At 40.3% G+C, this 24685-nt stretch overlaps 1 protein-coding gene across 1 annotated transcript; it reads right to left on the reverse strand.

Annotated features, from left to right (window-relative positions):
• Positions 1 to 329: 329 nt before the first annotated feature.
• Positions 330 to 23738, reverse strand: LOC110524285 (TBC1 domain family member 15). The gene is made up of 17 exons (XM_021603794.2): positions 22035 to 23738; positions 21307 to 21402; positions 21137 to 21211; positions 20587 to 20743; positions 20098 to 20305; positions 15091 to 15193; positions 14711 to 14920; positions 12827 to 12955; positions 12446 to 12549; positions 12131 to 12225; positions 5257 to 5373; positions 4932 to 5032; positions 4689 to 4788; positions 1729 to 1826; positions 1411 to 1527; positions 1204 to 1290; positions 330 to 1061 (listed from the first exon to the last, which is right to left on the reverse strand). The coding sequence occupies exons 1-17, from the start codon at positions 22056 to 22058 to the stop codon at positions 861 to 863; spliced, it is 2022 nt and encodes a 673-aa protein (XP_021459469.1). The 5' UTR covers positions 22059 to 23738; the 3' UTR covers positions 330 to 860.
• Positions 23739 to 24685: the final 947 nt, after the last annotated feature.

Below are 24685 nucleotides of genomic sequence, written 5' to 3' on the forward strand. Positions count from 1 at the left end.
AAATACTGTTGCGAAATGACAACACATGTAACAGTGTAAACCATATACAAGACCGGATGAGTGAAAGAGTTGATTTCCGAAAGTGGCCATTTCACTAAATGGGCCGCAACTCACTGTGTAGTTTCCTTCCTGGGCCAGATAGACCGTGCACAATTCAATATGTTGGAAAGTAAGCAAAATATTGTATTAAATAAACAGTCACCCAAATTGAAATATCATTGATATTTGAGGAAAAATAACATTGACATCTTGTTTTTGCCAAAACGGTGAAAGGAAGTGTTACACGACAGTGCATGAGTAAAAGTTACACATTACACTCCAATACTGAGTACATCATTAAAGGCTTTATTTTTAAATTTTTATTCAGGGAGATGTTTGAGCTTTCTTCTTCACATTTTCAATTTGAAAAGGGTATTATTGTGACAGAGCATTAAGACAAAACATTTTACAGCACTTTTGTCATTTACTACCAAATTGATATCTGGCTTGATCTTGATAAAAGTAATTGTTTGTTTTTAAAACATAAATCAATCAAACAAACAATTAATACTTGTGTCCGTGATTCAGGAAAAGGTTATAGCTGAAATAAAAACAGCATATTATTACTTTACAAATTAAACTCACCTTGCCAGTCTTTACAAAAAAAACCTTAGCAAGGAGGAATGACTTATTTAAATGAAAGACAATATGGTACAAGAAATTACAAAAATAATAACTTTAAATCCTTTTTACATTATTTTCTCTTCATATAAGGGCTTTGATAAGCTTGCTTCAGTTAACAAATTATCCAATAACTGAATCCAAAATACTCATTCTGGTATGTGGACATCGCAAAGTCTCTGTGTGAATGATATTGTTCACTATGATATGAAAGTGACCTTGCAGCCGTTTTGAAGGGGTTCTCTGTAATGTCCATTGTGACCATTAGAGAAGACCTCCTGTCTCTGTGTGGGTCTGGGGGACTGAGGAGAATCAAGAGTCCCAAACTCCCGCCCTTCTAATCTGGGAAGTTCGCTTTCTGTGTTGAATCCCAGGATCTCAATTATTGAATGAGGCAAATCCTGAAAGGAAAGAAAATAAAGAAATATGTAGATTATATACAACCAAGACGTAACCAATATGTAAATCTGGACCTGCATAGTTTATTTCAATTGACTCTTATGGACTTTCAATTGAATGTACAAATTACATCCTTGACCATACCTTACAACTTCTGATCTGCATACAAATAGCCTCTGATTTGTGAAGGATTTCTTCAATGTCCAGTTTCATTGAGAGTTCATTGATGTGCTGGATTAACATACAAAACAATGACATTTAAAACTAATTCACCTGGAAAACACTACCAACAACCATTCTTGAATGTTTTTCAACTGACAAATCAGTCCATCTGCAAATGACTGCTGTTACCTTGAGTATCTCATTGAAGCCAAAGTTTTCCTCCATTATTTTCCGTTTCTCTGAGTCTAGGATGGCACAGCACACCAGCAAATGGAAGTTTTGGCAAGGCAAGCCAGTCCACATGACCTAAGCAGAACCAGGAAGTCTTATTAACAAGACCTATCAGAATACGAAGACAAATCATGAACTCAAAAAGAAAAAGTGATAAAATCATCAACTTGAATCATTAATCAAATCTCATAGGCGAAAGGCTGACATTGATTTCCCCCTAAATGATGAGACACTTACGCTAACCGGTCAATGGTTTATGGAGAGAACAGAACTCACCTCCCACATACGAAGAACATCTGGATAACTGAGCTCCCTCTTGAAGCGGATCAGTAACCACCGGAAACAGAAATACATGTAACCTGAATCCTGCGACTCTGGAGGAACCAAAACACACAAGGAGAATTCAGAGGAAACCAAGGATGAAAGGAACATTGTTGAACTTGAATTTACAGTGCCTTCAGAAAGTATTCACACATTTTTCACATTTTGTGTTACAGCCTGAATTTAAAATGGAATAAATTTAGATTTTTTTTGACACAGGCCTAAACAATGTCAAAGTGGAATTATGTTCATCAACATTTTTACAAATTCATTAAAAGTGAAAAGCTGAAATGTTTTGAGTCAATAAGTATTCAACCCCTTTTTTTATGGCAAGCCTAAATAAGTTCAGAAGTAAAAATGTGCTTAACAAGTCACATAAGTTGCGTAGACTCACTGTACAATAATGTTTAACATAATTCTGAATGACTACCTCATCTCTGTACCCCACACAAAATGATCTGTAAGGTCCCTCAGTTGAGCAGTGGATTTCAAACACAGATGAAACCACAAAGACCAGGGAGGTTTTCTAATTCCTTGCAAAGAAGGCCACCTATTGGTAGATGGGTACATTTGTAAAATAAAAGCAGACATTGAATATCCCTTTGAACACCCAGTCACTACAAAGATACAGGTGTCCTTCCTAGCTCAGTTGCCGGTTAGGAAGGAAACCACTCAGGGATTTCACCATGAGGCCAATGGTGACTTTAAAATAGTTACAGAGTTTAATGGTTGTGATAGGAGAAAACTGAGGATGGATCAACAACATTGTAGTTACTCCACAATACTAACCTAATTGACAGAGTGAAAAGGAAGCCTGTACAGAATACAAATACTCCAAAACATGCATCCTGTTCAGCGCCAAAAATGGACTTTTTGATCCATCAGCCACTGTGGCAGGTAGATTACAAAATCTATCATCCACGCAGAATTTTACCAGCCAAAATATTCTCACTAAAATAAAAAAAAAACAGATCAGCATGCTTTGTATAATGTTTCTAAAACAACACATGTATTACTCGTAAGCAGTAATACATGTTTAATTAAATTATTTTGTGACCCAAGTCTTTTAAGCAAAATATCACAGATGAGACACATTTTCTCCTGCCCCTTTAAGGGTGGGATGTTGCCGTGGTAACATGACTTTAGTCATGTTTGTGCCTGTGAGATTGAGTCGGAATTCTCTTCCATAGCAGTTGAAACTCAAACATTGAAAACAACCTAGCTTGTGAACAAAACAAAATAAATAGCCGAGAAACAAGGAAAAAGTCTAACTTCAGTAGACTTTAGTTTCAAGTTAATTAGACCAACTTTTATGCCTGTGTGCAGCACTTCTAACAATTAATCTTTCACTCAGCTCTTCACGTGCGCACGGCCCCCAGCCAGGCAGCACGAGATGGGATAGGCTATATAGGAAATGTAGTTCTTTTGACTTTGTGTAAATATTTTTACAGCTATGAAACCAAAACAGCAGAAATACTTTGAAAACATCCACAGCAACATTTATTTGACTATACAATGTGCTCATACTTGACTATTTCTAGTCACAAATGCGAGTGAAATACTCACACTGTGGAGTCCTGACCACCCACCAACGTGGCTGGTGAAATAGACATCTTACCCATCAATGCCAAAATCGACCCGCAGGTGACAGGTGTTAATTTTAGACCCTGATCCTGTTTGCAACAAAGCACTAAAGTAATACTTTGGGGTAAATCCAATACAACACATTACTAAGTACCACTCTCCACATTTTCAAGCATAGTGGTGGCTGCATCATGTTATGGGTATGCTTGTAATTGTCAAGTACTGGGGAGTTTCGGATAAAAAGAAAAAAAGAAAAAGGGAGCTAAGCACAAGCACAATCCTAGAGGAGAACCTGGTTCAGTCTGCTATCCATCAGACACTGGGAAACAAATTCAACTTTCAGCAGGACAACCTTTCACAAGGCCAAACCTACATTGGAGTTTCTTAACAAGAAGAGAGTGAATGTTCCTGAGTGGCCGAGTTACAGTTTTGACTTAAATCTACTTGAAAATCTATGCCGCCGAGACCTGAAAATGGTTGTCTAACAATGATCAACAACCAATTGGACAGAGCTTGAAGAATGTAAAAAAAATTAATGGGTAAATGTTGCACAATCCAGGTGTGGAAAGCTCTGACACTTACTCAGAAAGACTCACAGCTGTAATCACTGCCAAAGGTGCTTCTACAAAGTACTGACTCAGGGGTGTGAATAGTTACGTAAATTAGATTTCTGTATTTCATATTATATATCTTTATATTTTATTTGCCCCCTTTTTTGTGATTACGATCTTGTCTCATCTCTCCCAACATGCTCGGGAGAGGCGAAGGTCGAGTCATGCATCCTCTGAAACATGACCCGCAAAACCATGCATCTTATCACCTGCTCGCTTAACCCGGAAGCCAGCCGCACCAATGTGTCCAAGGAAACACCGTTCAACTGATGACCGAAGTCCTCCTGCTGGTGCCCGGCCCACCACAAGGAGTCGCAAGAGCCAAGTAAAGCCCCCCCAGCCAAACCTTCCCCTAACCTGCTGGGCCAATTATGTTCCACCCTATGGGACTCCCGGTCACGGCCAGTAATGACACAGCCTGGGATCGAGCCCAAGGCTGTAGCGATGCCGCAACACTGAGATGTAGTGAATCTATTTTGAATTCAGGCTGTAACAAATTGTGGAAAAAGGGGTATGAATACTTTCTGAAGGCACTGTATACGCAAGACTGCTGTATTGATTGATAATCTGTTTAACATGACATTTAATTTACTTCTCAGGACTTGCCTCAATCTTTACAGCTTAGTACGCAACTGATAATGATGGGGGAAAAAAGTATGCTTTTTCGAAGCTGAACATGAAGAGGTGAATGATAGAGGGACGGCAGGTGGTGTTGCGTACCAAGGTAGTTCCAGAAGGCCAGGTCCAGCAGCCTCAACAGAGTACTGAGCTGGATCAGTTGTGTCTTCATGCCCTGCATCTGCTCCTCAAAGTTCTGGTGCTGCACACGCGCAAAACACCACATACACACGGAGACAGACGCACAAGTTGGGTCATTAAAATAGCACACTCGGGCATATCAAAGTAAACAAGTGAAAACACACACAAAAACAGCACTAGACAGAACAATGCTACATTTCTTACCATATGATCCATGAAGGAGACAAAACACCAGAAGGCATCCACCTCATTCTCCATCACATAGAGGATCGGGGAGAGGAGGTCACTCATTCCCTGGACATACCCTGGAGACGAGTACAATTCCCATAACATGAATTAAAGGTGAACATTACAAATCCCACTGATATGCAGTTTTCAGCCGTGATTGCTGAATTAGCTATGTTACTACGGGTGAACAGCAACAATTTATTAATTATCATCATCAATAAGAAACTTCAATAGAATCTATGCCAATCAGCTATAAATGAGGATATCTCCTGTACGACTTGGCAATAATGCTATCACTTACCCAGATCAAAATCATACATGCAATACGTCATCAGGATGTCGTGGAGTAACACCAGGCCTGGGTTGTCTATGCCCTCATAAAACCTGTTGGTTCGGTCTGTTCTGTTCACATCCTTCTCTGAGAAGACAAGCACATTCATAGATGATAAATAAACAACCATATATAGCCTAGTTCAGAAAGGATACACCATACTAATGGAGGCATTTCAGATGCTTCTTCAAAGCGGAATTCTCAAATCATACTACAGTAAATCCAATGCAATAAGAGTTAAAACAAACATACGGCAATACATAAATCACCATTATTGTTAAAACAGGATTAACATGTAATCAGGGTTCTAAATTAACTATTTTCATTGGTAGCACATGTTCTCAGATCTTAAAGGATGACCAGAAAAAAAAAGTGTTCATTTTTTACTGTAAATGACTGTCCTAGCGTTCTTAACTTCATTGGTGTAGGGGGCAGCATTTTAACTTTTGGATGAAAAGCGTGCCCAGAGTAAACTGCCTGTTACTCAGTCCCAGATGCAAATATATGCATATTATTAGTACTATTGGATAGAAAACACTCTGAAGTTTCTAAAACTGTTTGAATGATGTCTGAGTATAACAGAACTCATATGGCAGGCAAAGACCTGAGAAAAAAATCCAACAAGGAAGTGGGAAATCTGAGGTTTGTTGTTTTTCAACTCAGCCCCTATTGAAGATAGTGGGATATTGGTCATTTTGCACTTCCTAAGGCTTCCACTAGATGTCAACCATCTTCAGAAACTTGTTTGAGGCTTCTACTGTAAAGGAGGGGCTCATAAGGGCGGTTTGAGTCAGTGGTCTGGCAGAGTGCCACTAGCATATTATTAGTACTATTGGATAGAAAACTTCCATTGCTTTTCTACAGACAAAGGAATTCTCCGGTTGGGACATTAGAAGATTTCTGATAAAAACATCCTAAAGATTGATTCTATACTTTGTTTGATATTTTTCTACGACCAGTAATATAACTTTTTTGAATTTTTATCCGGCCTTTCCGCTGGACTTGCACGCGTGTTTAGATTTGTTTACCACACCCTAACAAAAGGAGGTATATGGACATAAATGATCAACTATCGAACAAATCAAACATTTATTGTGGAACTGGGATTCCTGGGAATGCATTCTGATGAAGATCAAAAGGTAGGTGAATATTTATAATGCCATTTCTGACTATTGCTGATTACACAATATCTTTTTGGCTGCTTTGGTCTCTGAGCGCTGTACTCAGATTATTGCATGGTGTGCTTTTTCCATAAAGTTTTATTGAAATCTGACACAGCGGTTGCATTAAGGAGAAGTTTATCTAAAGTTCCATGTATAACAGTTGTATCTATTATCAATGTTTATTATGTGCATTTCTGTAAATTGATGTGGCTCTCTGCATAATCACTGCATGTTTTGGAACTACTGAACATAACACGCCAATGTAAAATGCGATTTTTGGATATAAATATGCACTTTATCGAACAAAACATACCATGAAGTCCTATGAGTGTCAACTGATGAAGATCAAAGGTTAGTGATTAATTTTCTCTATTTGTGCTTTTTGTGACTCTGCTCTTTGGCTGGAAAAATGGCTGTGTTTTTCTGTGACTTGGTGGTGACCTAACAATCGTTTGTGGAGCTTTCGCTGTAAAGCCTTTTTGAAATCAGACACTGTGGCTGGATTAACGAGAATTGTATCTTTAAAATGGTGCCTAATACTTGTGTGTTTGAGAAATTTGATTTAAGAGATTTGTTTGAATTTGGCGCCCTGCAATTTCACTGGCTGTTGGCAAGGGGTTCAGCTATTGTCATCAGTTGTTACCTTGATGATGTAGAATGCATCACTAGAGAGTGGGCAAGACATAATGAAACAACTTTTAAAAATTGTATTCAAAGTGAAACTGCAAACATATCAAGGCATCATGCTGTGAAGATGTTTCTCAGCAGCAGGGACAGGGAGAACAGTCAGGATTGAAGGAAGATGAACAGAGCAAAGTACAAAGAGATCCTTTATGAAAACTTGCTCCAGAGCGCTCAGGACCTGACTGGGGTGAAGGTTCACCTTCCAACAGGACAACAACCCTAAGCACACAGCCAAGACAAAGGCTTTGGCACAAGTCTCTGAATGTCCTCTGCCCAGCCAGAGCCCGGACTTGAACCCGATCTAACATCTCTGGAGAGACTTGAAAATAGCTATGTAGCGACGCTCACCATCCAACCCGACAGAGCTTGAGAGGATCTGCAGAGAAGAATGGGAGAAACACCCCAAAACCAGGTGTGCCAAGCTTCTAGCGTCATACCCAAAAAGACTCAAAGCTGAAATTGCTGCAAAAGGTGCTTCAACAAAGTACTGAGTTAAGGGTCTGAATACTTGTGTAAATGTGATATTCCGGAATTTGCTAAAATGTATAAAAACCTGTTTTTGCTTTGTTGTTATGTTATTGTGTAAATTGATGAGGGGGGAAAAAAGTTTAATCTATTTTAAAATAAGCCTGTAATTTAACAAAATGTGGGAAAAAGTCAAGGGGTCTGAATGCTTTTCGACTGCACTGTATGTGATTCGTTTTGGACAAACAAATGTAATATACAAAACAGAAAACGTATTGTATTCAAAAATGCAACAGGTAGGTGATCAACAACCTTCATTGTATTTAAGTGCAACTGCAAACTAAACTGTTATCCATTACAGTATTCAGCTAACAGATAGCTTTTTAAAAATTATGTAGGTAATATTGTTTTAACAAGGCAACATGCTGACTATGAACTTATACTTGGATATTTAAATAAATGTTTAGTCTCCTCTCACAATATCTAGTCAATTTCTTTGCTCTAGAATCTAGCTAATAAAATCAACTTGCTGTTAAGGTTTAGGGTAGGAACTCCGGATAGCTTCTGCAATGGTGCCAATAATGATTGCGCAGGACACTGTTTCCATATGTCAGGTTGATTTGTAATCCATTATTTTTCTGGGTACGAAGCATGGTCTGGATTTGGTAAAAACATGGTAGTAGACGTAGTGATGTTGCTCCTGCCATGATGCCCTTATCCCGGGCAATTGATGTGCTTTTGGCTTGTTTTTTTCAGGCTGGTGGACCCAGGAGCAAAATAAGTCTTCCCTGCTGCTATTACTCCACACTTTCGACAGTACTCAGAACATTTTGCTGCTAGTTTTCTCCATAAAATCACTTGAAATCGTGAAGAAACCCCTCAAACATGAACACTGAACAAAAAATATAAATGCAACCTGAGTCAAGATCACTTTGAGTCAAAATGCAAGCTGGGATCCATCGCTCAGATTTTTTATTTTTTACTTAACTATACAAAATATAAGCCTACGCAACATTAACTAATTAAAAACCATTCTGTAGCAATGAGGTTTGTGCAGTAGGCTACAAGCCCAATACATCATCACTGCATATTGGCATTGCTTATATTGCCGTGCCAATGTAGCTCTTCAGATCATTTGAAATTATATTTAACATTTAGGTTTCTGATCCCACTGGTAACAGATACTTTGCTGTATTACTTGTGAGGCACAGCTAAGTGAGCATAATATTTTTTACTTTATTTTTTTTTATTGGACCGATGTCCTGCATCTGATGGTCAGTCTGGGGGGAGGGAGGGAGCAGCAGTGAGGCTTTCCCTCATCCGACTAACCGTGATTCACCCTCCGCTGAGAAAAAAGTACAGTCTTCCAGCTTATGGAGAAACTCAAGTCACCCTGCATTATTTCTGCCTCATGCACTAATTAATGTTGTTACTCCTATGACCTGAGAAAGTGAGATATTATGAAAAAAAGACGAGCCGCTAATAATAACAACTCAAACTTATCAGAACACTTTGCTATATTCATTCATTGCAGCTGCAGTGCTGGTTGCTAATATGGCTTGTGAAGGTGTTGAACAAAGTGTTGACAGTTGTGAATTACCACTTAAACATGAACTTGCACATAAAAACGGAAGCTTTTTTCTGTAGTTGTTGAGACTAGTTATGGTTTTAAAAGTTTCGCAATCTCACAGTATCAACTTCGCTGTGTGTTCGATGCTTCTTCTTACAGCCTATAGCTCAAGGAAACGGTTCTCCCTTCAGAAACATGAAATTGTTCAAAATGGGAGGGGGGAGAAGAAAAAAAAGCCTTCCCAGCGCTAGTTCTGCTGAAACACGTGTACATCCCACCAACAGCGAAAACATGTATAGGAACAAGGCTTAATCGTTGTTGTGTTGAAAAAAATAATAATTTTACAGTCAAAAGTTTGGACACCTACTCATTCAATGTTTTTTCACAATCTACATCGAATTGCTGCAAAGAAACCACTACTAAAGGACACCAATAATAAGAGACTTGCTTGGGCCAAGAAACACCAGAAATGGATATTAGACCAGAGGAAATCTCTCCTTTGGTTTGACTAATCCAAATTTGAGATATTTGGTTCCAACCGGTGTCTTTGTGAGACGCAGAGTGGGTGAACGGATGATCTCCGCATGCCTGGTTCCCACCGTGAAGCGAGGAGGTGGTGTGATGGTGCTTAGCTAATGACACTGTGATTTATTTCAAATTCAAGGCACATTTAACCAGCATGGCTACCACAGCATTCCGCAGCAATATGCCATACCATCTGGTTCTCTGCTTAGTGGGAGTATCATTTGTATTTCAACAGGACAATGACCCAACACACCTCCAGGCTGTGTAAGGGCTATTTGACCAAGAAGGAGTGCAAAATCAGATCTAGCCTCCACAATCATCCGACCCAAACCCAATTGAGATGGTTTGGACCGCAGAGTGAAGGAAAAGCAGCCAACAGGTGCTCAGCAAATGTGGGAACTCCTTCAAGACGGTTGGCAAATCATTCCAGGTGAAGCTGGTTGAGAGAATGCCAAGAGTGTGCAAAGCTGTCAAGGCAAAGGTTGACTACTTTGAAGAATATATCTTGAATTGTTTAAACACTTTTTTGGTTACTACATGATTCCATATGTGTTATTTCAGTGTTGATGTCTACAGTATTATTCTACAATGTAGAAAATATTTTAAAAAATCTATAAAAACCCAGAATGAGTTGGTGTATCGAAACCTTTGACTGGTACTGTAAATGTTTGGTGATGGACAAGATTGACCAGTGGATTGGTTGGTGACCACTTACATAAAGTGTTGGTTCAATGTTTCATGAGCTGAAATAAATATACCTAAAAGCGCTCTCCCCAATTTTGTGCACAAATTTGTTTACATCCCTGTTAGTGAGCATTTCTCTTTTTCTAAGACAATCCATCCACCTGACAAGTGTGGCATATGAAAAAGCTGATTAAACAGCATGATCATTACACAAGTTCACCTTGTGCTGGGGACAATAAAAGGCCACAAAAATGTGCAGTTGTGTTACAACACAATGCCACAGATGTCACAAGTTGAGGGAGTGTGCAATTGGCATGCTGACTTCAGGAATGTCCACCTCAGCTGTTAACAGAAAATTGAATGTTCATTTCTCTACCATAAGCCGCTTCGTGTTGTTTTATATAATTTTGCAGTAAGTCCAACCCGGCATCAACTGCAAACCATGTGCAACCACACCAGCACAGGACTTCCACATCCGGCTTCTTCACCTGCGGGATCGTCTGAGACCAGTCACCCAGACAGCTGATGAAACTGTTGGTTTGCACAACCGAAAAGTTATTCACAAACTGTCAGAAAGCATCTGTGTGCTCTTCACGGATAGCCACTTGTGCTCTTCACGGATTAATCCCGGTTTCAACAGTAGCGGGCAGATGGCAGACAGCGTGTATGGCGTCGTGTGGGCGAGCGGTTTGCTGATGTCAAACAGAGTGCCCCAAGGAGGCGGTGGGGTTTTGGTATGGGCAGGCATAAGCTACGGACAACGAACACAATTGCATTTTATCGATGGCAATTTGAATGCACAGAGATACCGTGGCGAGATCCTGAGGCCCATTGTTGTACCATTAATCTGCCGACATCACCTCATGCTTCTGCATGATAATGCAGAGCCCCATGTCACAAGGATCTGTACACAATTCCTGGATGCTGAAAATGTCCCAGTTCTTCCATTGCCTGCATACTCATCCAGCATTGTTGCACAGCCATTGAAGAGTGCGACAACATTCCACAGGCCACAATCAATATCCTGATCAACTCTATGCTAAGGAGATTTGTCGCACGGCATGAGGCAAATGGTGGTCACACCAGATAGTGACTGGTTTTCTGGTCAGATTCATATCTGTATTCCCAGTCATGTGAATTCCATAGATTAGGGCCTAATGAATTTATTTAAATTGACTGATTTCCTTACATGAACTGTAACAACTTGAAATGGTTGCATTTAGATTTTTGTTCAGTGTGGATCTTTTTCAGAGGTCGATCGGTAGCAGCATCTCTTATAGCATCTTCTTCCGGTTGGTAATTTTCATTCGTTTTTTGTTAGAGAAAGCTTAAAATTCCACTGCGTTTCATTGTTGTTGCAAAGCTTGCTAGCCAATGCCATTATTTAGCTGACAAAAGGGGCGGCACAGTTTTGGAGGGAAAGTTTGCGTAAAAAAGGATTGGTTGTGCCTGGCTTGTGATTGGTTTAATTAGCTAAGTTTTAAGAATTTGTAGCATTATGATTGGTCATGATTTGTAAACAATGTATCAGCCTGTCTTGTTTGAGCAGTGAAGAGAATTGTGGCGAAATATTGTTATGAATTGAGTTTTTTTTATTAGATAATTATTTTGTGGTACAGTGCTACCAAAATAAAAGTACTGGTCACACAGCAAAAATGTTTAGTCAAGTGCAACCAATTTGGTAATGTGTGTACTGTTGTCTCCAGCTGGAACAGCCTGATAAGACAGCAGGGTGAATGGGATCGACATTTACCTATCAGGCTCCTGAAGTCTCTTAACCTGGAGTTCTTCCTCTCCTGCTCCTCACTCACCGACTTCCACTGGAGCTTCATCCTGAAGTACTCATCCCTTATTCACCAGGGAGAAAACAAAAAGGAAACACCTCACTCGGACACTTGACTCATATTTCACTCACATAGCCTATGCTGGTTAACAAAGGAAAATGTCAACAAAGGCTGATCATCACTGTAAGACCACATTGGCCACTTTGATTAGTGGTGATAATACATTTGTTATAATAAAACAGCCGTTTCAAATATGTCTGTCTATCTTGGTAAAGCACACATACGTTTTCCTCCTCTGTAGGCCTTTCCTCTCCTCGTAGGTGCTGTCCCAGGGGTAATACCCCAGCAGAAACTTCCAGGCCTCTTTCCTCACCGCATGGCACAAGCCCTGCAGGATCAGGACATAATTTAGAATAATTAAAAAAAAATTTAACCCAGAAATGATAGTTACCACAAACTAATATAGAGGGCCAGTTTCCCAGACACAGATGATATGAAGCCTAGTCCGGGACTAAAAAGCATGTCAGTTCAATAGAGATTCTCCATTGAAAGGTCATTTTAGTCCAGAACTAGGCTTAATCTCTGTCGGGGAAACCAGCCCAGAGAGTTTTACTGGAGAAGGTGCTTTACCAGGTCCTCTTAATCTCCCCATAAATTCAACATACCCCTTTGAATATTATTTTCTTGAGGTGAGGGACATTTTTCATCCTTCCTCCCTTCTCCTGGTGCTCAGCCCAGTCCTCTGCAGACAGTGGCTGCCTCCTCGTCACCTCTGGCCTTGCTCCCAGGTCGATCTGAGACAAACAAATCCCTAAACAATAAGATCAGGCACTCTTCTGCACTGTAAGGATGTTCAAAGAGAAACTCCAGTTGAAGACAGACAGAACCGATACCACTGCTAAATAATCCATTCATAGGCACTAGACCAGGGTTGGCCAATCCTCCTCCTGAAGAGTTACTGGGTGCCCAGACTTGATTTAACTCTGCTCTAACTAGGCTGGACAATAGAACGAGTCAAAATTCACCCAAGGCTGAAAAAATAACATTGGCTGGAGTGACAAACATAGGCCAGAAAGAACACTAGCGCAATGCCATAGCAAATGAATTGAAAGGAACTGTCACTGAGCCCCTTCTATTGAGTGACAAACATTTTAACCTTTTTATTTTACCACTACAATCTGTTTTTAGGACAAAACTGAAAAATAACAACTCGTAGGAAGTAAACATCCGCTCATCGATCGTGTCAAGTGTGCTTATGTCTTTTTCCACATTTTGTTACACTACCGCCTTATTCTAAAATATATGATTGATGAGGGAACAAAACTATCCACACACAATACCCCATAATGACAAAGAAAAAACAGGTTTACACAAATTTTTGGTAATTTAATTAAAAATTCTCATTTAATTGAGCTAAAAATAAAAACATGTAATATCACATTTACATAAGTATTCAGACCCTTTACTCAGTACTCAGTACTGAAGCACCTTTGGCAGCGATTACAGCATCGAGTCTCCTTGAGTATAACGCTAAAACCTTGGCACACCTGGTTTTGGGGAGTTTATCCCATTCTTCTCTGCAGATCCTCTCAATCTCTGTCAGGTTGGATGGGGAGCATTGCTGCACAGCTATTTTCAGGTCTCTCCAGAGATGTTCGATCGAGTTCAAGTCCGGGCCACTCAAGGACATTCAGCGACTTGTGCCAAAGCCACTCCTGCTTTGTCTTGGCTGTGTGTTTAGGGTTGTTGTCCTGTTAGAAGGTAAAACTTCACCGCAGTCTGAGGTCCTGAGCAGGTTTTCATTAAGGATCTCTGTACTTTGCTCCGTTCAGCTTTCCCTCGATCCTGACAAGTCTCCCAGTCCCTGTCGCTGAAAAATATCCTCACAGCATGATGCTGCCACCACCATGCTTCACCGTAGACAAGTTGGTGACATCGTGCTAAATAGAACTAATAGGAGCTGGCAGGGAGAAAAATGCCCTAAAATAAAGGACAGTTTATTCACGACAACTTAAAAAAACTACAGCAAGCAGCTGGGATATATGGTAATATTATGAAACTGGGCTCCATAGCAGATGCAATGAACTAGTTATCTGAAAAGGGGCATTTTGTCCCAGCCTAGTCTAACACACCTCACAACATGATGCTGCCACCACCATGCTTTACCGTAGGCAAGTTGGTGACATCGTGCTAAATAGAACTAATAGGAGCTGGCAGGGAGAAAAATGCCTTAAAATAAAGGACTGTTTATTCACGACAACTTAAAAACTACAGCAAGCAGCTGGGATATATGGTAATATTATGAAACTGGGCTCCATAGCAGATGCAATGAACTAGTTATCAGAAAAGGGGCATTTTGTCCCAGCCTAGTCTAACACACCTCACAACAACAGCCCTACTGTACTACATCTGGAACAAAGCCTGCACACTCAGTAGCTGTCCATGTTGGACGGTTGGCCTGTTTCTTCCCTTTCGGACCCACACAGCATCTTGGGGTGCCAGGGCTCATGGCCAGAGGTGCTGTTATGTCACACTCTCCATCCACTCACCCTGGTGATGACCTCGAAGCCCGGCTCCTCCTGCTGGTTGATCTCCAGGCCAGGGATGACCTCTCCCAGTCCCAGGATGTCCAGGTCAGCCATCTCCTCCGGGGGACGCTGCTGCTGCTCCAGCTCTGGGCCACGGAACGCATCGAAGATGTAGTTGGTGACCTTGGAGAAGCCCCCCAGGGTCGTCACGTACGGATCATTCTTGAGCTTCTGTAAGGGAAAACATGTCTTGACGGCAAAAATATGCTTTTATTCCTCCCTTGTAGATGTACGTGCTAGTTTCACTTCATGGTAAGCACTGCAGTCATTCTGGTTAACCAGGCTAGGTAAGTGCCGTATGTTTGACTATGACAACCATTTGTACTATAGTCGCCTCTTACAGTAACAAGGCCGTAGTTGTTGTCATCCAGAAGGTTCTCGAAGGACTGAGACAGAGCTCTGTTGGGAGTGCTGACCAGCAGGCAGGTCTCATCATCCGGGGCCCTGAAAACATACGAGGAAATAATGTATATCCATTCTCGACATCAACCTAAAGTTAGTTAAAGATCTGGAACCTACGAGTGAGCATGCATTTTAGACAAAGGTGTTCATATCAAGGCTGTATGAGGGGAAGAGACGCAACAAGACAATAATAAGGCATAATCCTCAGAAACATTAAAGTGTGCTCTATCCTTCATGCAAAGCAGGTAAAGCACCCTGATAGCCTCAATATCCAAACTCATTCATATTTTTTAAAGGGTTAACAGTTAGTCACAAAAATACAATATTTATTGGAAGATATGGTACAGGGTGAGATATCATTCATTGCCAATTCTCTGTTCTAACCAGATGACTGGCTGAAAATGGACGGCCGACACTTAAAGGTGGGTGTGTACTATGCAGAAATCGCTCCGCCATTTCCTGGTTGCAAAAATTTGAATAATTCACCTGATTTCAGTTTGTGACAAAACAATGTATAGTGTAGATAATCATTTTACCATCTAAATCTCTGTTTAATATATTTTGCATAAGCAAAAATATTGTATTTTCAGCTGGTGTACAAAATTGAAAGTAAAAGACGCAAAAACAGAACTTAAGAATGGGAAGCATAGAAATAGCACATACAGAGCAGAGCTACCAACTTGCTTTCAGTCAGGACAGATATATAACTATCATTTGTGTGAATTTTATTGGGTTGCCTAAAAAGTTACATATTGCAGCTTTAATTGAAAATAGTCATTTTGAAAGGCCTTGATAAGAATTTCAACAGCTATATGCGCTGACAGAAAGAGGAGCACAGTGCCTCTATAGGGGGAATTATATGATGTGATATTTGGCTCAAACAGAAAGCTCGGCTCTATCATGGAGGAGAAACTGCCCACTAACCAGTCAAACAGAAGAGGGGACAAGGAGAGGAAAACCAAGCGTTTGCTATATCAAATCTAATTTTATTTGTCACATGCACCGAATACAGTAGGTGTAGACCTTAGTGAAACGCTTAATTACAAGCCCTTAACCAACAAAGCAGTTAAGAATATACCTATATATAAAAAATAGAATTAAAATAAAAGTAACAAATAATTAAAAAGCAGCAGTAAAATAACAATAGCGAGGCTATATACAGGGGGTACCGGTACAGAGTCAATGTGTGGGGGCACCGGTTAGTAGACTTTATGCAAATCACTAGCACATTAGAAAAAGCCAAGTGTTTCAGGTGGTGAAAACCTCTTCTATTGAGCCAAAACATAGAAGATGGGTAGTTAAGGAATTCCATCTACCAATTAATTCCAGTGGTATACAACAAAGCATACTAGATCTACTCAGGCTTTTATAAATCTAGTCAGTTTCAGTTAGCTTCACATTCCAGGTCAGACGTTATCCGTACTATAACAGTGGATACTGCTCAGACAGTATCCGCCTGCTGCTAACTCTAGCAGGCTTGTAACGGTGGGTGCATGTCACACATGGCTAGTCGAAACACCAAAATCTTCTGTGAGACAATGCTGAAATATCAAAACAAATTTTATTTGTCACATGCGGTGAATACAACAGGTGTAGAACTTATTGTGAAATGGTTACTTACAAGCCCTTAACCAACAATGCAGTCCAAGAAATAGAGTTAAGAAAAAATACTAAATAAAATAACAAGGCTATATACAGGGTGTAAGAGTACCGAGTCAATCAGCGGGGGTAAAGGTTAGCAGACCTTTCATTTGTCGATGTAGGTAGGGGCTAAAGATAAACAGCAAGTAGCAGCAGTGTAAAAACAAAGTCAATGTAAATAGTCCTTGGGGGCCATTTGATTAATTGTTCAGCAGTCTTATGGCTTGGGGTAGAAGTTGTTAAGGAGCCTTTTGGACTTGGCACTCCGGTACAGCTTGCTGTGCGGTAGCAGAGAGAAGAGTCTATGACTGGAGTATTTGACAATTTTTTGGGCCTTCCTCTGACACCGCCTGGTATAGAGTTCCAGGATGGAAGGAAGCTTAGCTCCAGTGATGTACTGGGCCGTACACAGTAACCTCGGTAGCGCCTTCCGGTCAGATGCTGAGCAGTTGCCATACCAGGCGGTGATGCAACCGGTCAGGATGCTCTCAATGATGCAGCTGTAAAACTTGAGGATCTGGGGACCCATGCCAAATCTTTTCAGTCTCCTGAGGGGGAAAATATGTTGTTGTGCCCTCTTCACAACTGTCTTGGTGTGTTTGGACCATGATAGTTTGTTGGGGATGTGGACACTAAGGAACTTGAAACTCTCGACCCGCTCCACTACAGCGCCGTCAATGTTAAGGGGGGGCCTGTTTGACCCTCCTTTCCTGTAGTCCACAATCAGCTCCTTTGTCTTGCTCACATTGAGGGAGGTTGTTGTCCTGGCACCACAATGCCAGGTCCTGACCTCCTCCCTATAGGCTGTCTCATCGTTGTCAGTGATCAGGCCTACCACTTGTGTCATCAGCAAACTTGATGGTGTTGGAGTCGTGCTTGGCCACGCAGTCGTGGGTGAAAAGCTAATAAAGGAGGGGACTAAGCACACACCCCTGAGGGGCCCCAGTGTTGAGGATCAGCGTAACAGATTTTTTGTTGCATACCCTTACCACCTGGGGACAGCCTTTCAGGAAGTCTAGGATCCAGTTGCAGAGGGAGGTGTTCAGTCCCAGGGTCCTTATCTTAGTGATGAGCTTTGTGGGCACTATGGTGTTGAACACTGAGCTGTTGTCAATGAACAGGAATCTCACATAGGTGTTCCTTTTGTCCAGGTGGGAAAGGGCAGTGTGGAGTGGGTAAGTCAGTGGCACATTTCCATTTGTGACAAAATCAAAATAAGAGAAACTTATCTTGCAAAATTCAGCAGGCAATGGTGGGAAATAGGCTTTTAGAAGTGCAGTCTTTATAACTTATCTTTAATGCCATCTTTGGAGTACTTATCAATGCACAATCACCTTTTGCCCCCACTCCTATCGCCCCTTCTATCTGTGGAACAGCTTGTTGCATTGTGGCCATAGACATAATCCATAGAAGGTTTTTGGAACCTCTAAATCTGTCAATTTGATTGTTAAACTCATGGATACACTAGCCATGGCTGCCAGTCTTGACTTGAATGGGAACTGCCATCTATGGATTATATATTGGTTGGTTGCGGCTGTCAGTTCTGTCGCAAATTACAAAATTACACACAAACATTCACTAATAAATTATTTAAATCAGTCGTCTTTCTCAAATGAAGGGGATGATAACACCCTCCCTCTCACAAAGACTGTATCTGAATTCATTGGTCCTCATCTCCTGGCTCAGAGAGTTCATTCAGGACAAATGGAGTTAGCCTGCCCCAGAGCAGGTTAGTTCAGAAGAATTTGTTGCCATAGAAATGTACCTACCAATTTGACATTAGATCAAATTGTCACAAGACCAGAGAGTGAAGGACAGTGCATTTTGCGACCACACATCAACCACTTTGAATCTGAGAGGTGGTGGTCAGCATTTTGAAACTATATAACCAAACTTAATAGTTTAAGACATGGACATTTTATGAAGCATGTCTTACCTTGTTTTAAAGAAGCTTAACCTAGACAAAATACCACCATAGAAATGTTGAGGGAATTTTAAACACTTCATATTCCATTGAAAGCAGCATTTCTCTTATGTTCTATTGGTTTTCAAATCAACATTATTTTATTGTCCAGTAGCCAAAGGCACAATCGTGGTCATATCCGTAAGCCATGCTAGTTCATGCATCTTTATATCTCCCCTAACTAATATTTTAATCTCGGGCACCAATCGCGCATGCGGTGTGCTTTTGAGAATGGTGTTATCCCGTTAAATGCATTATGGAACATCGCGTATAGCCTAAAGCCATGTGTGCATTGCTAAACTAAAAATATGAAGAAATCAAATCTTTATCAACATCTTAAGCTAAAAAGTCAAATCTGTTGCATCAGCCTCGTTGCTTTAAAAAAATGTTTGATGTGTAGTGATTTAATTAATTTTGGATCTGTCGTCCCAGAGGACGGGACGCTGTTTAATTTTGAGCCCTGGAGGGAAATATTTTATACAGACAAAAAAGTTTTTGGTTGTAATTGTAACGTTTCAACAGATTTTACAGGTTACTAAGGGTTTGCCCACCTTCCGCCACGAAAGCTTAAAGGAGCTGTGTCTTATTTTGAGAATGGCTTCTTTGCCTATTCAAGCCAAAGGGCAGAGTGCAGCCTACATTTGTGTCTGATTCTCTATGATAAAAAAAGATAGTAATGCATTTTATTTTGTCAGGTGGTTTCTTGCATCATACAGTGATGTAAAAATGGTGTTAGACCTTTTTATTTTTGGACAAGTGATTTGAGCTTTCGGACAAGTAAAACTTTTTTTTTCTTAACTGTACTACTTGTCCGAAAGACAAGAGCCAAAAAAAAGTTAATGTCAAGCTGTATACACTCAGTGTTTTTAATTTTGAGTCGTTGTCCACTGTTGCACCATTCACTGGCCTTTGGAAGAACATACAGTAGTAATCATCAAAATAATCATCCTGTGATTCAAATGGGCTCAGAGGATCCCTCTGCTGGTGATTCACCACACTGTACTCACTACAGTCACATTACCAGGCCTACATAACATCGTCAGAGGTTGTTTGGCGTCCACGATTGCACTTAGAAACTAAAATGTAATCATGCAATAACCATGGTATCGAATGGAATCAGAATATATTAATGTCTGATCCTGGTTCCTTTAAGTTTTTTACTAGCCACTTTTTCCTGAAAACTTCTGCTGGCTCTTTGGTTTCTACTGTAAAGCACTTGACCACTGCAGATGTGAAAAGGGCTTCATAAATCAATTGGATTGATTGATCAATCGTTAAATAACAACTTTTTTCCCAGAACCAGTTGGACAAGTTTAGCAGACCAGAATGCTGAAGCACTCACTCAGTGATCAACGCATATCTCCTCAAGCAGTCCAGGAAGTCTTCACTACCCCCTTGGTGGAAGTGGAGAACTGGCAGGGAGGTGGGGGGCTCCTTCAGTCTGAACATCAGGCGGGACGAGCCCTCCTCCTTCACTGTGATAGACCTCAGGTCCCACACACTGAAGGTGAAGGCCCACTTGCTTTTCTCATGCGTGTGGTTCAATGCACCTGGAAGAAAGCAAAGAAATTAATCCAATTTCATTCTGACCGCAAAATACAATTCAAACTATGTTCAGTCCTTAATAAACCATAGTGGAGATTTACAAAAGGAAAGCCCAAACCGTGGCAAGAGATTCTCATTTCAAACCCACTTCACACAATTTAGTAAACTTCTGCTGTAAGTGAACTTGTGTGTTAATGGAACCCATCTGAACAAAGCTCATGTTACATATTTTGGTATCACCCGGCATCGGGTGAGTTACAACAAATCCACCCAATTGTCTACCCACCCTCTCCGTTGGAGCAGGGTTTCCTCTTAGGAAAGGAGACTGCGTTGATCATGTCCCAATCAGTCTCGTAGCTCTGCTGCTGCTCTACCACCGCCTGCTGAGGAGTCGACCTCTCCTCCCCGGGACACTGGGCCCACTCCATCACCGAGCTGGAATCCTGGGGGAATGGAATGGATTCACCTCGTAAATAACATGATGAAACCAGGTCTTTACACATCATCATCATCATTCAAATTCTAAAAGCTTAAAACAGATGTGTGAATGGTGTTGCTAAATACTTGAATTAGCTGAATCATATAGAATGTTTATGGAATGTTGGTTCATGGAAGAGTTATTGGAAGGCGGCTGTTTGAAGAGACTATCCCGATCTGCCACGGTTAACAATTTTGACAAATACACACAAATCTTCAGTAAAGTTCTGTCTGATAATATCCTTAGTTAAATGCATTACCGGTTTTCTTTTCAATTTACATAGTGATATAATGCACAAAGTTACTGAACAATTGGTTGGCATTTTGGTGAATTAAACATTACAAAAGAAATGTCAAACCTTGCCAGCACACAACATGTTGGAAGGATCAACAGTGTCCTCCAAAGGTTTGTATTCCACGATAGTTTCACCATCCTGGTAATCATTAAAAACACAATAAGCATACAGACAAGGTCCTGGAATTCAATAACTGAAATGCAGTCAACAACAACTCATGAACAGATATCAACCTTATCAATGAGCCGTAGGAATCCAGAAACAAGGAGATCTGGCTCTTCGCCGTCTTCGTTCGAGTGTATGAAAACACCTTCATGTTCAAATAAAACCTGAAGAAAAACACAATACAGCAGGAAAATCAGCTATGGTACCAATGGGTGAATTTATTTTACATTCTACCTAATAATCTCTCTCAATACACTAGCCAACAACAGTATTTAGCTGTATAGTAACGTTAAATCCATGAGTACTGGCCACAAAAAAGAGAGACCACCAGACAGCTAGCTAGGGAATCCAGAGAATTTAACTAACTGGTCAGCTAGCGGGTGAGCAAGTGAGGTAGCAACTAGACCTGCAACGAGCTAACGTTAGATGCTAACTGAGAAGTCACTTGGCCGATGTATGGTTGTTTTTTCAAACTACCAGAGGAAACTGATAGTATCAGGTAGTTATTTACAACACACACACACAGGTTCATGAAATTCAACTACCGAGATGTACTTATATGCGTTCGTGGCATTGTTGTGAGCTGGAAGATAGTTAGCTGGCTCCCTAGCTAGTTTAGCAAGGAAAAACAGCTGATGGACACCACCACAAAGTGGATCAGCTCAAGCGTTTGTATCAATAGAATCTCCTTCCCCACGGTTATATTCACATTTAGTGATAGATGCATCTAATTACGGAAAAAAACGGAGAATAAAGGCGCAAAGACGATATTCCAAAAGTTGTGCATTTTCAGTACCTTGGGAGGAGTATCAGCCGCCATATCGCCTGCTTGCACTCAAGACGACGTTGCACAGTGCAGCTCACGTGCCTGACAGCTTCAACAACAGTGACAAGTCATCTTCCGCATTTCCGGGCAGCGCAGGCGCAGTTAGCTCAGGCGTTACCACGCAGACGTGTAGCTGCTGATGGTTAATTGCAGCAACTGTGGTCCTGTGAAATTGGCGTTTTTTCACAAGCAGTCTTTTAATGTGCTGGGCTTTGTGGTACAAACACAACTTTTTCACCTCATAAATGTTTTATATGGAATAATGGGGCGATACCAAAACATTGTCCTAGTCAGCTAAGTAGTTAGTATTAGTGGGAATATGTTAACACAGAGAGCATTAATTGAAAGAAACAGCTATACCTAGTGGGATAAAATCTTTACTACAGAATAAAGCATGTTCTGGAAAATCTCCTATTGTAAGCGATATCCCGGTGAATGGCATAGGTTTACTAGATAAGAAATTCAATAATCGGTTATTAAGGGATATTTTCTACGGAAATTCTATTCCTTCTGCTATATTCTGTTGGCCTTCATCGTTTGATGGTAACATCGTTTGATGGCTCACCACTCAACATACATTTATGGTGACCATAAATGTAAGATTATCCATAGAATCTACCTGTATAATAGCTTGATTTCTAAATAATGTATATACTCGATGTTGCCAGTGAATGCAGTTTTTGTGAACTACAAACTGAATCTGAACACTTATTTTGCAATTGTTTACATAACGAGGTGTTCTGGACTGATGTGAAACGATATTTTGGTAGCAAAATGCATACAAGTTTGACATATTATTTCACTACACTGATTACACAATTGAACGTCATTATGTCATAAATCTCTTTATTTTGTGGGAAAACTGTTCATTCACAAATAAAAATCTATGAAGAAAAGGCCCTTTAAAAAAAACCACGATTTGGACAATTATTTAGAATCATTAAAACGTATGCAAAACAAAATGTCTCAAAAATTCTATTCGCTACATTTCTGTATTTAATTTGATATAATGTGGATTTGTTTTTATTTATTTTTCCTCTTTGTTATTTCTTTGTGGAATCCCTTTGGTTGTTCTGTCTTTTTTTGTTTTGCGTGTTATGTGGCGGGAACAGGAACCGGAAGTAGGACAGACGGAGGTTGAGGTGGCGGAAGCAGAAGTGTTGTTTGAAGCTGAAAGCGCGTAAAGTACTGTCAGTGAGAAATATGAGTGGACAACAGTGAAGTCCAAGAAAGGAACAAAAAGGGCTCAAATTGTTGTGGGAAATTAGCCTGATGAATCACTGGTTGTTGGAGTACGTTTTCTGGATCAGATATTTATTTAGGAAACCCTTTTGATATCACAAGGGTGCTGAAGAAGGCTCTGGGAAAAGCGGATGCAGTCTAAGTAACCAGGAGTGGTATGATGTTGATATTGCGTGTGTCTAAAGAGCAAAAGGAACGTGCATTGTGGCTAACAACATTAATGATGCATGAAGTGGACAACTTTGATTTTCGGAGCAGGGCACCGGTAAAAGGTGCTGGCATCCCATTGGACATTGATAATCAATATCTTAGGCAAAAAAATGCAAGAGTAGTTAATACATGTCGCTTGACCGATATGGAGAATGGGATAAAGGAGCAATGATTTTATTGTTGTATTATATTAAGTTAAAATAAGTGTTCATTCAGTATTGTTGTAATTGTCATTATTACAAATAAATAAATAAATAAAAATCAGCCGATTAATCGGTATCGGCTTTTTTTGGTCCTCCAATAATCGGTATCGGCGTTGAAAAATCATAATCGGTCGACCTCTAGTTTCTTTGCAGCAATTCGACCATGAAGGCCTGATTCACACAGTCTCCTCTGAACAGTTGGTATTGAGATGTGTCTGTTCCTTGAGCTCTATGAAGCATTTATTACAGCTGCAATTTCTGAGGCTGGTAACTCTAATGAACTTATCCCCTGCAGCAGAGGTAACGCAGGGTCCTCCTTTCCTTTGGTGGTCCTCATGAGAGCCAGTTTCATCATAGCGCTTGATGGTTTTTCGACTGCACTTGAAGAAACTTTCAAAGTTCTTGAAGTATTCTGCATTGACTGACCTTCATGTCTTAAAGTAATAATGGACTATTGTTTCTCTTTGCTTATATGAGCTGTTCTTGCCATAATATGGCTATCTTCTGTATACCACCCCTACCTTGTTACAAGACAACTGATTGGCTCAAACGCATAAGAATGAAATAAATTCCACAAATTAACTTTGAACAAGGCATACCTGTTAATTGAAATGCATTCCAGGTGACTACCTCACGAAGCTGGTTGAGAGAAAGCCAAGCGTGTGTAAAGCTGTCATTAAGGCAAAGAGTGGCTACTTTGAAGAATCTCAAATATAAAATATATTTTGATTTGTTTAAAACTTTTTTTGGCTATATACATGATTCCATGTGTTATTTAATAGTTTTGATTATTATTATTCTACAATATTATTCTACAGTGGGTGTGTCCAAACTTTTGACTGGTAATGTATATTTTTACACGTCAAATAACTATTATAGAATGTTCTGTGTGCTGAATTTGCACGTGCAAGCCATGCGCCACCACTACTATCAGTAGCACTGTCAAAGCTGTACAAAAAAAGTTTG

Source organism: Oncorhynchus mykiss, chromosome 1 (genome assembly GCF_013265735.2).
Source record: "Oncorhynchus mykiss isolate Arlee chromosome 1, USDA_OmykA_1.1, whole genome shotgun sequence".
NCBI classification, from domain to species: domain Eukaryota; kingdom Metazoa; phylum Chordata; class Actinopteri; order Salmoniformes; family Salmonidae; genus Oncorhynchus; species Oncorhynchus mykiss.